The sequence below is a fragment of the Pleurodeles waltl genome, chromosome 5 (assembly GCF_031143425.1).
Source record: "Pleurodeles waltl isolate 20211129_DDA chromosome 5, aPleWal1.hap1.20221129, whole genome shotgun sequence".
NCBI lineage: Eukaryota > Metazoa > Chordata > Amphibia > Caudata > Salamandridae > Pleurodeles > Pleurodeles waltl.
In genome coordinates this window covers 897119725-897138635 of record NC_090444.1, presented here as the reverse complement: position 1 = coordinate 897138635, position 18911 = coordinate 897119725, and the positions used below count along the sequence as shown (strand labels likewise).

At 40.8% G+C, this 18911-nt stretch overlaps 1 protein-coding gene across 2 annotated transcripts in view; it reads left to right on the top strand.

Annotated features, from left to right (window-relative positions):
* The window catches only part of FAM120B (family with sequence similarity 120 member B), a 1000164-nt gene that overhangs the window by 153210 nt on the left and 828043 nt on the right, over positions 1 to 18911 (top strand). For both annotated transcript variants that reach the window (XM_069235018.1, XM_069235019.1), the window contains exons 3-4: positions 1884 to 2064; positions 3992 to 4093. In XM_069235018.1, coding sequence (XP_069091119.1) covers positions 1884 to 2064; positions 3992 to 4093 — 283 coding nt within the window. The remainder of the gene's footprint in view (positions 1 to 1883; positions 2065 to 3991; positions 4094 to 18911) is intronic.

Here is an 18911-nt window from a genome sequence, read left to right as displayed (position 1 = left end):
TGTGTTCTGTTGAAAACATACTTTTGCAGCAGACCCACTCGGACTTTTCAGTGGTTTAGTCACAGGCGTGTTTGTTCTTTTTTCTGCTGTGCAGGCTAGTGTGTGTTTCCTTTCATGTTTGACTTAGTATTTCATTGTGTACCATAGTTCTAATCCTGAGCAGGCTGGCATAATGCAGCGTTGGCACTTCCTTGCTTTGGAATAGACAGAGAAAGTGTTGGGTCACCACTTTAACCCTGCAGACTCCCTTTTATTGCATAGCAATATATTTTAATATTCTTCAAGCCCAGCAAGTCATTAATTTATTGTTTTTGTGTATTTGTATGACCCGAAAGATGCAATTGTGCACTGCTGAATTCACATTTGTCCTTATGTACAAATTATCACAGCTGATACCAGAGCTCCCAGCTGGCATCTGCATGACAAACGGACATTGTGTCCAAAAATAACGTCTACCTTATTATATAGGGAGGCGGGTAATGTCTGCTCCTTATATCTCTATACTAAAAGAGTTGGCATGTCTCAACCTCAACCTCAAGCATTGCCAGAGGATTCCTTTCATCGGTGCAAAATCTATTAGCTCTGTCAATGTGTTTTTACACACAGCAGTTGAGCTGACAGGTTATGGAACTGTCAGAGGAGGCGGTACTCTTTCGCAAAGTGGAAACTGTCAGAGATGAACAGTTGTCACTCTTTGTATCACAGCTGGGGCGAAGGGGGATTGTGTTGTTCAGTGGACCACAGACTCGTCACACCGATGTCATGATGTCATTAGTATGATGTGTATTATATTTTTGTTTTACAGACCCCCTTACTTTAAGGGGCAGGGATACAAATACAATACAAAAATAAAATTAGACATTCTACAAATACGAATGCAACTATTTGGATTTGCTGTTTCGGCGCAGGAGTGAATTGTGGTTTTTCACTGCATCGGATTTGTTTACCAGGCACCGCACAAAACTGAGGATGAGTTGCAAAGGAATCGTCTTTCAAAAAACACTCCCACAATTGTACATGAGTTCCCGAGTATTTTGATTACTTGTATTCCTGGTTTGGAGGAAACCAGCCTCTTACTCGAGTTTGTGCCTGGGGCGATGATCCACCTTTGCTCCTCCAGAGTTTTGTTTCTCAACATCTATCTTCTCCTGGGTTTAAGCGGTGCATTTCAAGATGAGAGCATCCACAGTATAGGCTCGTTGATTTCTTCTTATTCATATTGCACTAGCGCTTATTGTGTAGAGTCTACGGGGTGGGTGCGCGACATAGTTATTCTAGTCTGTTTTTTAAATGGAGTTACCCCATGTTGCTGTGTTTATCACCCCTCGTCACCAAGTTTTCATTGCCCTTTGCAGTATTTGTCCTAAGGAACGAAGGTAATTTCCAGGGGTGTTTGCAGATATGTCCCTACATTCAGCCTTGAAAGGATGTAATAATCCTCTAGATCTGTGGAGCCTGACACTCTGCCAAGTGATATTACACAAGAGACAACAGGGAACTGGAACAACTAGTAGCGTCCCAAATTCATAAATCATAACCACGAGTACTCAGTGGATGGATTAACTAGTAAAACAATATTATTGTAGTCCAGATTTTGTTAAAGAAAAATGTACTCTCTTTTAAGGTCGGTAGTCCTTAGCCACCATCTCGTGGCATGATTCATCATAGGGCACCTCAACCATGCTTAACAGAGGAGCTGTTGTTGATGGAGGTATTTACAACAGATAGTCTCTGATATGTAGGTGTAGCGGAAACAAATATGCTCACACCGACCTCAGAGGTGTCTTTCACAAATGCAGTTGCTAAACAAATATCTCTCACATATGACTGTTTTTCTCCAATATTCGTGAAGAAAGCATTCCATTTTGTTCTTACTGCTACAGATAGCCATTGAGCAGCACCACCGTGGGGACAATTCGATGGTCTGCAACGTCCTCTGTAACGGAGAGGTTGAATGCAGCAACACGTTGGAAGATGAATCTGATCACGAGCTTCCAGGACAGGCTGTGATATATCGCCCAGTCCGCCAGCACATCTATGCGATCCTTCTGGGAGCTGGAAGAGGTAGGTTCTCCCTCTACCAAATTACTACTTTAACTTAACTCCTAGGTGGTGCGTTTTGGATTTGGTTTAATGGACATGATACCCATTTGTACATATTTATTTTTGAAGTTTACTTTTGCTTATATACAAAAAAATGATAAAACGTGCACATTTTTTATTGCACAGTTCTCTGCTGTATGGAAAAGCGAGGAAAAAGGGTAAAAGACATGAGCATCCGTTTGCTGTCAAATTCGCAGAATGCACTACTTCCCGCCAAGGTATTTTGTGAGGTGTGAGAATTATAGTCGAGGGCAACCCTGGTAATGCAGAAATCATGCAGTGATTGCAAAAGTGCAAATTATTTTGGTTGGCGCATATGGAAGGAGTTCTGAAACACTAAAGAGACAGCAACCAATTGGATTGTGGAATCTTTCCGAAGGATCTCAACATCAGCATGCTCTACAAACCGTCAGTGTCTCCTTAAGCCCCGTAGCCCCTCTGCAGCATATTGTTAGCTTCGGTCCTTTGCTTCACATTTCTTTTGGCATTGGCTAGAATCCCTGATCTGCTTGTATAGCCTTCAAAGATACTGACTTGTGGGATAAACCCTCCAATCCGTTTATACAAACCGTTTTGCTGGATTAGATAACCTGAATCCAGATTCCAGTCAATCCCACCCCCTTCTTTTATTCATTCATCTCTTTCTTCGGCTGTAATTGTCATAAAAGTACCGGACAATAAATACAGACATATTTAAAAAAAAAAAAGGAAACACAACTGAGGGAAGATTGTATCCGCAAACATAAAATTAGGCAATTGGAAAACTGGCATATCCAGGACATTTTCCAAGCAGATGTGAAAGAACAGTTCCCAGCTCCATGTGCATTTCCAATTTTCATCGTGCCCCTGATATGATAGATCTCTGTGTGGCAGGTTAGCTTTGACTCCAGCGTCTGTTAAAAAAAATATTATAGAAATTTTGTGCTGTGTTATAGTGGCAGCTCATACAGTTGGGGTCAGGAAACGTTTCCTCTAGGTAGTGTACAGGATGATAAACGGCATAAAGTGCTTTGTACAGAAGAGGTATGGCCGGGACATTTGAGAAGATTTGTAAACCAAGTTCCGTACTTCGGGAATAGAAAGTCTAGGAATTCTAAATAAGCTCCGTTCGTTTTGTAGTTGATAAGTCTAAATACGAGACAACCACACTTTTTGCTCCATAATGCGCACTTTCGGCGAGAGGAAAGCATGTGCTTAACAAGATCTTTTGATGTGGTGTCTGTACATTCAGAGTTGGTAAAATCTTGCCCTCCCCTTTCAGATTAGACAAGTTTGGGTCTCTGACTGTGTCGTTTTAGCAGACACCGGCAATTTATGTATCACAGAAACCTGGCTCGACCCTGGAGCCCACGACATTCTGTCTGTGCTTATCCCTACAGCTTACTTATTCCTTCCCTATGGCAACAATAAAGAAAAAGCAGGACGAGTGGGGATCCTTTTAAGATCGCACTTGCTTATCTGGCAAGACCCCCACCTCCACCCCAACTGTGTTAGGAGTCTGTGAACTTGATGCTGAAAATATCACCAAGTGATGTAAGCACAGTCATCCTGTTCCCTTACTGACCTCTGGGTTATAGCAACAAAAAACAACAATGCCTTCCGTGATCTACCTGCATTACTTGATATTACCCAAGCCCAAATTAGTGACTAACTGTGCACAGTGGACATATTTGTATGAAATGATGCTGTGGTGAATTTTAAAAATATGATTAGTGTGCTTTCTTGGCACTTGTTAAACTTTGAAGGCTCGTGTTCTGTAAGAAGAGGATGACTGACTAAATGAAAGAGATATACAGAAGGAAATGCACGAGGGCATCCCTTCATCTGTTTTTAAAAGGCATCTGTCCGGCCACTACTTTATTGATGTATTAAATATTATGTTCTTCAGGTACAACAAAGTCGTGCCCTTCAGTCAAGGAATGGTTCGTGTACCCCGGTAACCCACTGCAACATCCTGAGATGGTGCAGGCTGTGCCACTTGACCTACCAGGTAAATGAATGTAGCCTTATTGTGTTAAGTTATTCATTGTTATTGCTGTAACAGGTGCCTCGTTCTGCAGTGAGACCAGACTGCAGGCTGACTTCTGTGGTGTACCTGCATACATATAGACACAAGATGTCAGGATGCACTCGACTCTTTCTCTCTCAAACACACTACCTCACATCCCTCAACCATACACCATAAACCACCCGCTGCACGGGTCTGTCTACAGCACCTTAGGTAAAGATTTGAATTCCACAACAAATAGCATTTATTTTCCATGATAGTATAATGATGTTTAGATAGATTTAATTTGAATGTATTTTCCTTGAATTTTGATCATTGGTGAATTGGATGACATGTGTATCTATAATGCATATATATTTCTTAACCCTAAAATATCCTTACTACCCCGCAGTGTTACCCTTCCATAAACAGAAAAAACCCGTAGTCTCTCAGCACTACCAATATCTTGGAACCTACATAGCCTTTTACTACTCCTTAGCACGACCCATTGCAGACCCCGAAAACCTATTCCTACCTCTGTGCAATGCCTATCCCTGAACTCTTAACGTCCTTATTAAGCCTTGGTCGCTACATATCCCTCAATACTAAAAATCCCTTCAATAACCCACCACTACCTTTCCTGATCCCTAAAAACGTTTGTCTTCCCCTTAATGTTACCCGTATCTGAATCCTGTAAACTCCTTACATGCCCTTTCACAGTACCTACCTCTAAATCCTAAAAACCCTATCTACTCTTTGACATTAACCTTTGCTAAAATCCCTTTAATACCCCTATACATTACCCAGCTCTAAACCCTAAAAACCCATTGCTACCCTACGCCACCGATCCTTGAACCCGAAAACTTTAACACCCTAATATACCACCCATCCTGGAACTCTAAAAACCCATTACTACCTCTTAACAGCAGCGATCTCTGAACTCTAAACACTTTTCTCCCCCTAACACTACTCCGCTCTAATCCATATAATCCCCTTACTACCTCTCTACCACATTTTCCTGAACCTCAAAAGCTACTTACTACTCCTAAACTCTACCAACCCCTGAAGTCTATCCACTACACATCCAAGAAAGCAAAAACCCCTTACAGTCCTTAAACCCATAACTGTGTTGTAATTGTGCTGTATTTTAATATATCTAATTTTTGCTTCATGGTGATACAAGTGTTATGACTTTGTTTTAGTAGTGATACATTGCTGTGAATGCATTGCAGTGGTATGATACATCTGCAGAGGCAGTGACAGCGGTCGGTGCTGTCCATCTCCACTCAGGAAAATCACGCATAGTGAATATACACTTCTGTAGAGCATATGCTAGTAGAGTTATATAAATAAACTTTACCTGCAGTTTTAATTGCATTTTTTTGACTCAGGACTACAATGAGAAATCTTGGCTTAGTGGGTGAAGTCCTACTTATGTCCCCATTTAGGATCTATTTTCGATTTAATGCCAATACTCCTGCACATGAGAGCAGTGTAACTCAATCTGGGACTGTGCAACCCTTGGGGTCAAGTACGCGTACTCATTAGGGGGAAGAGGAGACTTACAACTGTTCAGAGAATAAAATAATATTAGTAGATTAACAAATAATCCATACATAACAAACCACATTATAAAATGTAACTTTTAAAAATGTTCTATAGATGTGAACGAATTTGGAATTTGTGGCTAAAAATGAAGTTGATATTATCTGCATTATTTGTGGGAACAGGGCAAGTATAGTAAACGGAGTCTAGCATGGCTGATGGTGACTCAGTTGAAGCACTGTGGGTCAACAAAAAAGGGTATGCATTAGTAACAAAAAAATGCACTGACCTCCAATACTCTAAGCGTATAGCTTCGTCTTTTAGAAAGAAAACTACATTTTCAAAAGTTCTGACCTTCCCATTTAAATTAAGTTTTTGTGTATTATTTTTTGTGAGTCAAATATTTCATGATTTGTGTATTTGTTTGATGTATACTTGCCTCTCCATTTTTGTGTATTGTTTTGTGTATTGTTTTGTGGTTCAAATTGTAGAAGCTGCATAGGCTGGGGTCCGGGCGTCCAGTAGTGATTCACTGGAAGTCTACAGAAAAGCAAAGGTTAAGAACTGATGCACTTGAACACTCAAATACTTGCTGTGTTCCCAAAATGATCGCATCTATTCCATTCTTCATTTGTTCTAACTTTAAGTTAGATTAGTTCCCAAAGAATACATTTTAAAATTTTATGCTGATCATTCTTGATGATTTTAAAATTATTTTGTACGCATTATATTTCCTGCAACTGTTTGCTTTATCAACACTTTTTTAAAGTAGGTACCACTGTGACGCGTAGTTGCACGTAATAGCCCAAGTGTGCTTTATATCGGAAATGCCTTTAAGAAATCAACACTTTCCCTTTTTCTTTGGCAAAGGCACAGTGCAGGTGAAGCTGCTGCAAAGGTGAGATCTCAAACAGAATCCCTTCGGGGAACAGTTCGTAGAATTTCTGAACAACTGCTTGCTTAAGGATAATCTTTTTTAGGTCGTGCGCCCAAGTGCTTTGACCTGTTGTAAGTATTGTGGGCTTTTAACCACGCCCATGTCACGCCCATCACTATCACTTGTTCGCAGGCTTGTCTTTCTAAAATTACTTGATGTCCTTGGTAAATGCTTTACGTTTGTCCCGTCTTGAGGCTGTTTTTGTCACGCCTTGCAGACTGCCCCTGTTACATGGATTATTGTACAATTGCGGATATACTTCAGCGTGGGAAAATTATAAAACTATTTTTTTTGTCTCTCCCCTTTGTGCGGGATGGCGGCTATGGCGCTCACAGTGCAAATAGGTACAACAGCGTGAACTCGATCGGCGATATTGAAGCACTGGACATATTACTTACAGTTACCTAATCAGAGTCATTCCTTGTGGCTAGCCCTTTAGAACACTTGAAATTGGTAAAAGCTTTACAGAAAACAGAAATCGCGAAAGCGGCTCTCCAGTGGGAGAGCCAATACTACAATATTCACTGCACTCAGGAAAACTCAACCCATAATGCTTTTCAGCCATTCTTTCTCACAACATTTTTGCCCATAACTCAGCCTCTGGTGGTCCTAGGACAATGAGATCACCACCAAAACGTTCAGCACTTTCTGTCTATGTCATCGCTAGGTCCCCACACTAGGTTATTGGGGACCCTAAAATAATAACCACTTCCACCATGCAGTGTGTTTTTAAGCATTCTCATGACTGGAACTCTTGTTTTCCAGCTTGTGTTTTAAGGGCCTTGTTTGTAATGTCAATGCTATAGACCTGCTACCCCTGAAAATATATAATGCTCTATGCCCTCTAGGGGTTACATATATGGTTACTCTGCATTGTTTATTGCCATTTTCCTTTTGTATTCCTTATTGCCATTTTCTTTTTGTGTGCGTTTGCCCTCTACCGGCTAACTATATACTTACATGACCATGTTTCTTGCAAATGCTATTTTCATTGTGGTGTCCTCTAGGGGCTGTTTTAAGCATTACAGTCATATCAACATACTAAAATATTCGTAGCATGGAAACTTGTCCCATAATGCTTTGTAGGGCATTACTGTTCCAAAACATTTTTGCTCATAACTCAGCCTGTGGTGGTGCTAGGACAACGGGACCACCTTCAAAATATTGATCACAATGTGCTCTTTCTGTCTACATCATCAACTCTGGATCCCCACATTATATTAGTATGGAGTCCAAAATAATAACCCCTTCCACCATTCAATGTCTTTTAAGCTTTTTCATGGCTAAAACCTTGGTTTTAAAGCTAGGGGAAGTTTTGATTTAAAGGCCTTGTTTGTAATATCATTGCCGAAGGCCTCCTAGCCCTAAAGATGTCTTGTAGGGGCTAAGTAAATGGTTACACTGCATTACTTACTCTTGTTTTTTCATGGGGATATGCCCTATAGGGGCTAACAAAAAGGTTACATGACCATGTTTCTTGCAAATGATATTTTTGTTATGGTGCTCTCTAGGGGCTGTTTTGAGCATTGCAGCCTAACGCCCAAAGTTTATTTTTGATGAAGGTTCAAATGATAATTGTATATGTTTTAATTATCTCTCCTTATTACAGTTATGACCATAATTCAGGCCAACTTAACATCCTTATTACACTATGACTGTTTTAACACTCTTCTTATGTTTGGGCGACCCTTCTAGTTTGTTTCTCCTTTGTGGCTGTCTTGTGTGTTTTGTGGGGAATTGTGTTAGCCAGCCAGCAACTCTGATGGTGTGGTGGTGAAAGTGATTTTCTATTGGAATTAGCATGGCAGATTTAAATTCGGATGCTAAATGGTAGCATTTTCATTTTTTGCTGCAGACAGAGGAATAAGGTAAATGGAAGTGTTTTAGTTATATGCAGGGCCATTGGAATCATATGGCAGGAAAAGACGAAATTATGAGGCAGAGTTGACCATTTTATGTGGCAAGAACAGTCGAGTTATGAATTAACAATGCCAATAGCTCTAACTCAAGAAAATGCGAGACCTATTGCATTGCAGATGCTTCTTTAAAGTCTTGCAAAACATGAGGGGCTCATTATGACTCGCCTTAAATTTAGGAGGGTGTGTACCAAGGCTGGAATTAATAACTGGACGTATCTTCACTCCTGTTTCTGAGCACTGGGACTCATTTGCTCTGGAATGGGGAATAACTTGGGGACCCATGAACACAAGGTTGTTTACTGTGGGGGGGGGGGCTTTTCTGCTGATAGTTTCCACATGATCTGATCAGGTAGACAATGTTAGTACAACTTGTATGTGACGTTAACTAAGATATAAATGCACCATGATAACCAGGCAGCCCCAGTGTTCCTGCAAATATTCAATTTGGATGTAGGAGCTCCAGGGCACTTAGAATCTGCTGGTCAGTATTTTCTCATCCGATGGTACACAGCTCCGGTAAATTTATGATGAAGGCTGAGGATGTAATGGTTTTCCTCCAGATCTAAGCATCTTTGAGAGTTATATAGCTCAGGTTAGTAAGTAGGAACAATGACTTTTCATATTCTGTAAGGTTGAGAATTTTATAGCTATAAAGTGTAATAATCCAAAATTATATAAAAATCCCATTCACTCTTGCACCTTGATTAATACTAACTACACTGCTCAAGCACTTATGCTAGCCATGAATGGCTCTATTTGTGGTATGTGCCTTGTCCAATAGTTATTTTTAAAAATGTGGTAATCGCCACCACCACTAATTTTTGATCTTTTTAGTTTCCCATAATACTTTTTTCATCTGACCATAAACAGGTATGGCATTTGAAATCGAGGATGTCAATTTTAGTTTGTTTTATTAAATAGTCTTAGACTACTAAACGGTACTCTTATAGTTTTTCCAGGACCTAATTATTATTAACTGAACTCAGAATAAACTTAGGCATCGTCTCCCTGCAGTGCAAGGCTTGGGACCCAGACAATTTCCAGACTTCTCTGGGTATCACTGCTATGGCGGATCATCTCTGCCATGTGCTGAATAAAGTTTGCAAAGAGAGGGGACAAGAGCAGACTTCCAGTACTGCCACTGATTGATTGAATAGTATTTTGTGATATAAATACCAGCAATCATAATTATTTGAAATACGAAATTGCAACAGATCCTTTTACCATGATTTGTGTTCATTTGCCAAATGACTTCACTATTGGTGAGACCATAAACAATATTGACTTCTCTAAGGCCTTTTACTCAGTGCCGATAGTAAGTTGGGCCCTAGGACAGTTGAGTAAAAGGCGACAACTCCCACAGGTGGGCCCCGTAATCCCAGTTTGCCCTCTGGCCCTCTGAAAGGGCTTTCGCCAGCACCAAAGACTATTGAGTCGCTTCATGTGTCCTCTGTGCAAGTTCTAAAACTCAGATTTTTTTTTTTTTTTTACAATCTTTTTTTTTTTGCATACACATTCCCTTTACTTTATATTAGTTATTGGTTGGCTAGCCATTGTTTGATTCACATCTTTATAGTCCAGCTTATTCACTTTTTCCCCTTTCCTACACACGTTTTGCAGGCAGAATGTTGTATAGAACCCCCATAAAAATGCCACATGAACCAAGTAAGTGTTGAGGTGTGGCAGCTCACTTTGGGAGGACTGTTCCTCATGCCCCCTTGCCTGACCGCAGTATCGAACCGAACAAGTGCCACGTAGCACACAATCCCGATGTTGGGCTTTGTGAGGAAATTGATCAACGGAAGATGTGGCAAAGCAAATATTCCATACAGTAATACCTAAAACAAGACTAGACAGCTAGAAAGAGAGGCAAAGAGAGCGAATGGGTGTCAGATCATGCGTACATCCCTGCTTGTGCTTGTGTCTTTGTTTATGTGTTAGGGTTTAGCAGTATTGTTATTTTCACCAGAAAAAGATTGGCGCTCTAATACACGGTGGGCATATTTGTCATCTGTCGGCCTGCTTTGACATCTACTTGCCATTCTTTGTTGTGACCGTCCCTGGCATCGGATGGTTATACCAAGCATCTGGTGGGCTTGCTTGGCATCTGATGGTAGCCGTTCCTGGCAGCTAATGAATATCCCTAATATCTTAGAGTCTTTTCTGGTATTTGATGGGAACACCTGCACTTGTGAAACAGAACCAGATCTTGGAAGGATGAACCTAGACAGTGAAAATGTTCCTGGCATGCGATACTGGTACACAAGCCTATGATGCTGCGTATAGGAATGTGAGGCAGTACATGTGGCAGCAGAAAATCAAAGTACTCAATGAAAATGAAAAGTTGATATTTGGAGAAGAAATTTGTCTGCCTATTAAATAGAAATATCTAGTAGTTTGGAACAAAGAGTATTTTCAGAAAGGCAAAATGGTTTCATTTTCTAAAAAAAAAATGAAGCACTGATATCAGAGGATAAACGTAATGTATTTTATCAAAAGGTGGAATTTCGATATTTGGGTAAAAGCAATCGTATTTACTAAAAATGTAAAGCTGTTATTAGATGACAAGATCTGTTTATTTGCAGAAATTGGCAAGCTTATGTTTGGGAATAAAGGACTACATTTCCAGAATGTATTTCCAGCATACTTGAAATTGATAATTCATAAGGGTTTGGGAACTGTATTACTGTTATGAGAAGTTCTAGGGTGCCAGAATGCATTTTGTTGCTGCTCTGGTTGTAGTTTTCTGACTGGGGTGATCTACATTATTTGCTTTTTTATGACATTATCATCTCTATAAATATTCTGTCTGAGGTCAAAACCTATAAGATAGGTGAAACTTAATTGATATGTCTGATTGGCTAAATATGGAAGACTGTTATAATCTTAATAATTTGCTGAACAAATGCTTCACCAACCTCTGATCTGTCTTCCATCAATGTTTTCACCTTTAGGCTGAAATGGTTATTTGGGGAAGACCTTTCTTTTTCTCTGAGTAATTGCAGCGCTTTACTCCCTCAAATGGGCCAGTGTGTTCCAGGAATGGCTACTGGATTTTATCATCTTTGGTTTTCATGTTGCGGACCTAAGCCAGTGGGGTTGCAGCCACATGAACCAAGGAGAGCAAAGTGGTGGTCATCCTCACCAAGATTGAAGGGATAGCATTCAGATGCATCGCCATCTTATGGTAGAATGTCTCAATGGGGGATGTCTTAATTAAAAGGCCACTCAGTACATATACATGCATCTACCTGCCTCACCTCTCCCTTTTTCTGAGCCAATCAAAGAGCCGCAAAACATCACAAAATCCAAGACAAAGCAGTCGCTATTTTTTCAATGTTTCAGTTCCACCTTTGGTGGAGAGACGGGAACTCTGTAGACCTTTTGAGTCTTTGAGGTGAAAGTGGTTGTCACATGAGCAGTAGATATCTTTTTCACAACAGTAGCTGTGATTTTGTAAAGTGATTTTGAATCAGCCATTTCCTTAAAAATATAATTAAAACGTCCCACAGTATATCATGAAATGCACCCTCCCCAACATAGCATTCCTTGCAGACATTAACAAGAAGTGTATAATTAATCACCCGGTAGGATCGCAAAAATAATTATAAAATTCCACAAAAACCATAAACAAATGACCTCTAAATCAGTGTGAATTTGCTGCACTATCAGATTTGTCCACCATTTAAACTATTTATTCATTTCATAGTTATAGCGCAGGCTGTTTTCCATGACTGCACATAGTATCATCACTGACACCTAGAGTAGCAGCAGTTCCTGCCACGGACAGGTATCGCAATATGGTGGTCGCACACCGTTTTGCCATACATACGACAGGAAAGAAGTTGCTAGACGATGTGGTGATGTCATGCGTATGACAGTGACATGCTTTGCACGAGGTAATACTGGTTTATCTGGTCTCCTCGTCATTTGGGTGCATCTTTTTTCATGGTATTGCTATATATTATACAAGGCGCTGACAGAGCAAGGAGAATTTGTAAATATAACATAAGATATTGTTGCGACACAAAGGAGTGCCATTGATTGCCCGAGGTGCTAGCATGCTGCAAAGCATTAGTCTGCTGTTGAAAAGCCTGCCATGTACAGTGTTAACATGCAGGATTTTGCAGGGGACATAATGTTACCTTCAGTCACTCAGTCCTGCAGGGTACACATTGCTGAAAAACTATACCTAACCTCCTGAGGCACACAGTATTCCCATAACTCTTTCAGGGCACATTCAGAATGCAAGCATGTGCAAGGACTTGCTGGTTTGCATGAACGTCAATTCACCAAAATGCCAGTGCTAGCTGAAGTGACATCACATACCATATATTCTTTGCTTTCACTCACACAGGCATGCATGCTTACACATACACACACACATACATACACTCTCTCTCACTTAAACACGCTCTCACCAGCAAGCACGCACATAACTTATATTTAAAAACATGTTTTACTTACCTTAGCTGCCAGCAGGGGTCATATTCCAGCTAAATGTAATACATTCATTATTACATTAATAGTAAATAATACAACTATAATATTCTATAATATTGACTATTAGTGTAGTTTAAAAAAATGATTAAAAAAACAAGGGACGAACAGCCAACCGACGAGCTGGTGTTATATTCCTCGCAGTAATTTTGCCACCTCTGGGGCCAGGGGTCGCAAGGGGCAAGCCAGGGGTCTCGGCTGTTTCGTCTCTCTTGCCCCCTCCCCATGTCTCCCCACTAACTCTTGTGTTTGAGTTTGACTCTCTTCCCTCTTGCCTTACTTTTCTAGCACCCACCCTACTCTTCTGTGTCTGACCTTCCCCAACCTAGTTCTTATCCAAGGTGTAGCAGTCCTTCCAGTTACGATGGATGCAACACCCATGGGAACACAGGTTGGCCACTCATTTGTCGTGAGAGTAAAGCATATACAGTGAGATGAGTAGGCTGGTGCCATATAAGATTGTAACTGCCATCCACATCGAGTGTCTCACTTTTTTATGTGCTTTCTCGGAGGATTCGGCAACTTTACACCAGCATAGCTGGTCAGCATCTTGTGAAGGGGCGAACAGCACACCTCCAACAACTGGAATATTCGTTTTTCTGCATCTGCATTCAGTGAACTGGTCTGTTCTTAGGGCACAGCTTCACTTTGGTTACTGGATCCTGGACAAAGGAGTATGGGCCTTGGCCCTGCAGGACTTTCACTTTGTAACTGACTGTATAGGTCCACGAGTAAAGGGTCCCAGTGACAGGGGCAGGCTATCACACCAATCTTTCAAAATCATACCACTGCTCAACAAATTCTCATTGGCCTCGGAGATGTAACAAACCAGTCATGACACAAGCACAAAGTCTTGAAATACAGAGTCCTTGACTGTCAGAACTACCTGGTTGTTTTTCCTCCTCTGTGGTTCGTAAAATATTCTTAAATGCACCAACTCATGTCAATTTGACATCTCTCATGGTTCCCTGACATGATATTTCATCAGAAGAATGCCTCTATCCTTTCTTCAATAGGAAGTCAAAACCGTTATTTGCTTCCTGCTTTCATATCTTTTCAACAAATAATTTCAGAAAGCAACAAATAACTTCCACCAATCCAGAGGGATTCTGACCACCAAACATTTGGAGACACCCTTTGTTGCATCCTCTGGAAACAATACACCAACATCACGTGCTGCACTTTGCACTGCATTCTGTCATGACAGTGCCAAAATTCACGATCCAAACCATCAAATGTGTAGACACATTCACTCTGAGACAAATGGCAACACTATTTCACCAAGTCTTTTCCCTTTAGGTATTAAGTGACTCGACCACTCACGTTTTTTCCTTTCACCTCCTTGACCCTCCAGACCCCTTACACACTACAGACAGTTGGGCGGAAATACCAAGCTCCATTGAGATTTTTAGGTAGTAGCTCAAGAAACATCAAAAGTGTCCCTCACTCTCCCACGTGGTACAGCACATCTGTTTCATATACTCACTTTAGCTTTGGTTAGGATATTCATCTCAACTGGGTATATTGGGGTACCAGTACAAAGTTTTCCCACTCTTGCGTTTACCAACCTCTTTCTAAGAATGTCTTGCTCTATTTTATTTGTGATAACAGTTGAATGTAAATTGGGTTTTCTGACTGGGGTAATGCCGAAAAAACATACCCAAATCAACCGCTTATGAAATAAAGTAACTGTGTCACAAAGGGGATATGGGATATGAAAGGAGACCTGAAGGAAAGGTGGACTATTGTGTCATTAGCATATGAAACAAGCATTTGCAATGCAATTGGTCTCGCAATAACCTGAGTTGAAGCTATTGGCACTGTAAATGCACAACTGGACTTTTTTTGCCACATTAATTGGTCAACCCTGCCACTTATTTTGGTCCTTTCAGACACATAATTCCAGGTGCCCTGCATATAACTAAAGGGCTAGTAGGCCTACTGGATTTTATTTTTTTTAAAAGACCCTTAAAACACAAACTACTCCTGGGTGCAAAACATATTTACTTGACAGTTGGTACAGGCGACATTGCTCGCGGGGCAATTAATAAATAATGGTACTCCAAGAATGTGTGCTTACTGGATCGCTAGTTATAAAATATTAACGATTGTACAGCATAATCAACTTTATAAATACACACAGCTCAAGTTTTACAGATTCAAATGTGTCTACTTCATCTAGTCAGGCTTATCCTTTGTATTCGCAGTGTGTATCACGTTATGAAAATAAAACTACAAGTCCCAGAATCAAAGCAGAAACATAAACTAAATGAGCTTATCACGCAAGGAACTAGGGAGCTGGACAACTCTACGAATACTGCTTGAAGGGCTGGTTTCCAGCTTGTATCACATTATAAAAATAAAACTACAAGTCCGGAAATGAGTATGTGTGCTGCATAGAATGTGTACTAAGCAGATCAAAGTGCATATAATGTAAAAAATGTCAAAATAACTCTGGCAATTAATCTTCTTTTTGGAGAGAGAATGTACTTTTGTCTAATGGAAGCATGGGCTCATTATAAGGTAGCGGGGAGGATTAATGTGCCTGCTGCAAAGAACATGTTCTAGGCAAATCACAAAGTGCATATAATATAAAAGTTTCAAAATAACTCTGGCTATTTATGTTCTTTCGGGAGAGAGAACATACTTTTGTCTAGTGGAAGCTTGGAGTCATCATAAGGTAGCGCTCACGGTTAATATGCTTGCTGCAAAGAACGTGTACTAGTCAGATTATGGTGCATATAATGTTAAAAATGTCAAAATAACACTGGTGATTAATGTTTTTTTCTACAAAGAGAACATATTTTTGTCTAGTGAAAGTTTGGACTCATTATAAGGTAGTGCAGAGGTTTAATGTTCTTTCTGGAGAGAGAACTTACTTTTGTCTAGTGGAAGCTTGGAGTCATCATAAGGTAGCGCACAAGGTTAATATGCCTGCTGCAAAGAATGTAAATTAAGCAGATCATGGTGCATATAATTAAAAAACAATACGCTGATTGAGTTCTCGCTGTGAGGTCCAAGGCAGCCACGGAGCACAGACAAAAGAAAAAAGTAGTTAGCCCATGCTGAAGTATATCGGCAATCATGCAATTATCCCTGTAACAGGGTCAGTGTCCAAGGCGGTAGCCAAACTACCCCAAGGTGGGACAAATGTAAAGCATTTGCCAATGACAGCGAGGGATTTTTGAAAGGCAAGTCCACGAACGAATGTTAGTGATGGGCATGAGGTGGGTGTGGTTAAAAGCTCACTATACGTAAAACAGGTCAAACCACCTGCACGCTCGACCTAAAAAGGGATTTTGCTCAATTTTGAATGCATAAACAGATTGTGTTTAGTTTAAGGGGCTTAAAATGAGAGATGTTTGCTAGTGTTGATTTGATGAGAGAGAATGACAGATCATAAATTTAAGATAGCTTAGAAGGGAGCAGGTGAAATTGTTGCAAGTGGAAAGGAAATAGAAGGAAAGAAGGAAAACCAGAAGGTGATGAAGAGTGAGGATCAAATGTTGGTCTCTGTTTTAGTGGCTCTTTATCTGTGTCAAAACTGTGGGAGCAATGAAGAAGCAAAGTTAGTAATCATTGAATTGGGTGGTGAAAATACTGAAATGTCTAGGAGCATAGATTGCATGGGATCTCCAATACAGCAATTCTCTTTTGGAGGATATTTGTAAAGCCAAACATGCCAAGATAATGTATTTTTCTTTGACTTCGGTGTATGCGAATTCTTTTGTTTAAATTAAGAAATTTCTAAGATATTTTTAAAGTGGTTACTTGGATTTATGTATTTCTAACTGCAACTCATGCCTAATTAAGTTTATATTGTATCTCAAATTCCCTCAAAACTTTGTTAAATGGCAATTATATTTCCTTTGGGAAAGTCCACAGATACAGTCTAAGAGTCGGGCAATTTTCGTTTTTTGTGTTTTCACGACAGAGAAATTATTCCAGTTGTGTGTTACTTTGAAGAATAAAACTGTTACGTTTTGACCATCTTGTGAAGAAGATTTTTGCATTGACTGTTGCTTGCTTCACTCTGCAGGCAGGACGCCGTGTTGTGAGCCACTGTAATGTGTCATTTTAATTTATTTTAAAAGTAATTAGATGTAATATAGCAAAATGGGTTCTGTAGATTTAATCTGCCCGGATTTCTCACGTTTTCATCACCCAGTTTTGGACTTTTTACTATGGGTGAGTCTGGTGTTTCACCCCTGGTAATGACATCGTAAATGGGCTGTGCATGTTTACCGCCAGTGGATGCCTTTTCAGAAAAGTTTTCTGCGATACAGCATGGTAAGAAGTACTTGGCTGGGTCCCATGAACACGTATGCACACAGGTGTGAGGGCTGCACATGCAAGACTACCGTCATGCACAGCCTATACTTGCACACAAGTAGCTTGGCTCAGGGGGGACTCTGCAAAGTTAGATGTTGATCAGGGGTAAGCCTTATAATATAAGTGGGCACTCAGATAAAGTCAGTAGCGTTTACTGTTTTATCTGCTACGTCACTGTTAATCAAATATGGGTAAATCTGCCTAAGGATGCAGTTTTACTTCACCAAGCCCTACAAAGTCCAGTAAGGTATCAAACTGGGCTGAAACGTGTGCAAAGTTAGAATATGCAGGTCCCAAGAGTCTACATGTACATCTTATGAGTCGTCCAGAAATGTTATATTTATTTGCTGTGGATCAGAGTCCAGGCTTTTTGTCACCCTTCTAGGCCAAGTTAATAACATTGCTCCCAGGCAGAAGAAACAAAGACCAACACACAAAGGGAGTAATTAACAGTGCTTCATTCAACTCTTGAGGAGGAAGGCAGGGAATAAAATCTAATACTATTAATTAGCTGTCACACTGTACCGGGTTTGGGACAGTCCAGGCCCGGTGAACAAAGGAGAAAGCCTAGAGCTCTCACGTCAATAAAGGAGGGGGCTCACTGTTGAAGTTTTGGTGAGAAAGTCCCTGGCAGTGAGATCAGCTTGGGGCAAAGCTAAATTCCTCCAGAGGAGATGTGAGCAGTGACCACTTGATGGAGCCATCTTCAATCATCTCAGCATGCTGTGCAGGCGGGTTGGGACATGAGTTAAGAGGAGTAATGTTGCACCGTAGGATAGACCTGGAATGCCTGGCTTCAATAACTTTCCACTCCCACTTAAAAACTCTTACACAAGGGAGGTAGAGTTGGAATCTGAAAATCGATGGTGACAACACCGTGGACAACTGGAAGGTAAAGTGCACTGATGCCCTAATAAACCAAGGACTCTGCCCATAGTTGACCGCAGGACCTGTGTGTCTCTCCAGGACCAGTGAAGTGGGTTTCCTTACACACCTTAGGGACCAGTTGGGGGGAAGATCTCGACTCCTGAGCCTCAAAAAGATGAGAGGAGCCACAGAAACCAAGAAATGGAAATTGGCTTGTGCAAGGAGGCGGTGGAACCAGCTCCCCGCTACTTGTATTACCTTAAAGTCCAAGAGGCCTGCAGGAAAGGCATCAACTGGCTAGGGCTCATCACCTGGAGCAACATGAGGCCAAGGTTTTGGAAATCGGGCTAACTGGGCCTGAGATATGTGGGACCAGGCACCCCCAGAGCAAGAATAAAAAGAACAAGATAAAAAAGAGATTTGTGGGGCAAGGCTGTGTGCAAAAAAAAAAAAAAGCCAGCGGAAGCCAGCTCCCAGTGCTGCTCCAAGGAAAGTGTACGTCGGGGTGCCCAGGTGAGACCAGACACCTCCAATAAAGGTAGAAAGAAGTTGCAGGGCACAAACCCCAGGCAGAACCACTCATTTGATATTCACACCTCTTGAAGGAAGTGACCCATAATGCCCTGTGGGGCTTTTTTTAAACATACTTTTCTGCTTGTGATGGCCTCAGGAAGGCAGGCGCACCACCAGTGTTATAAATAGGAGTTGCAGTGGCTGCAGG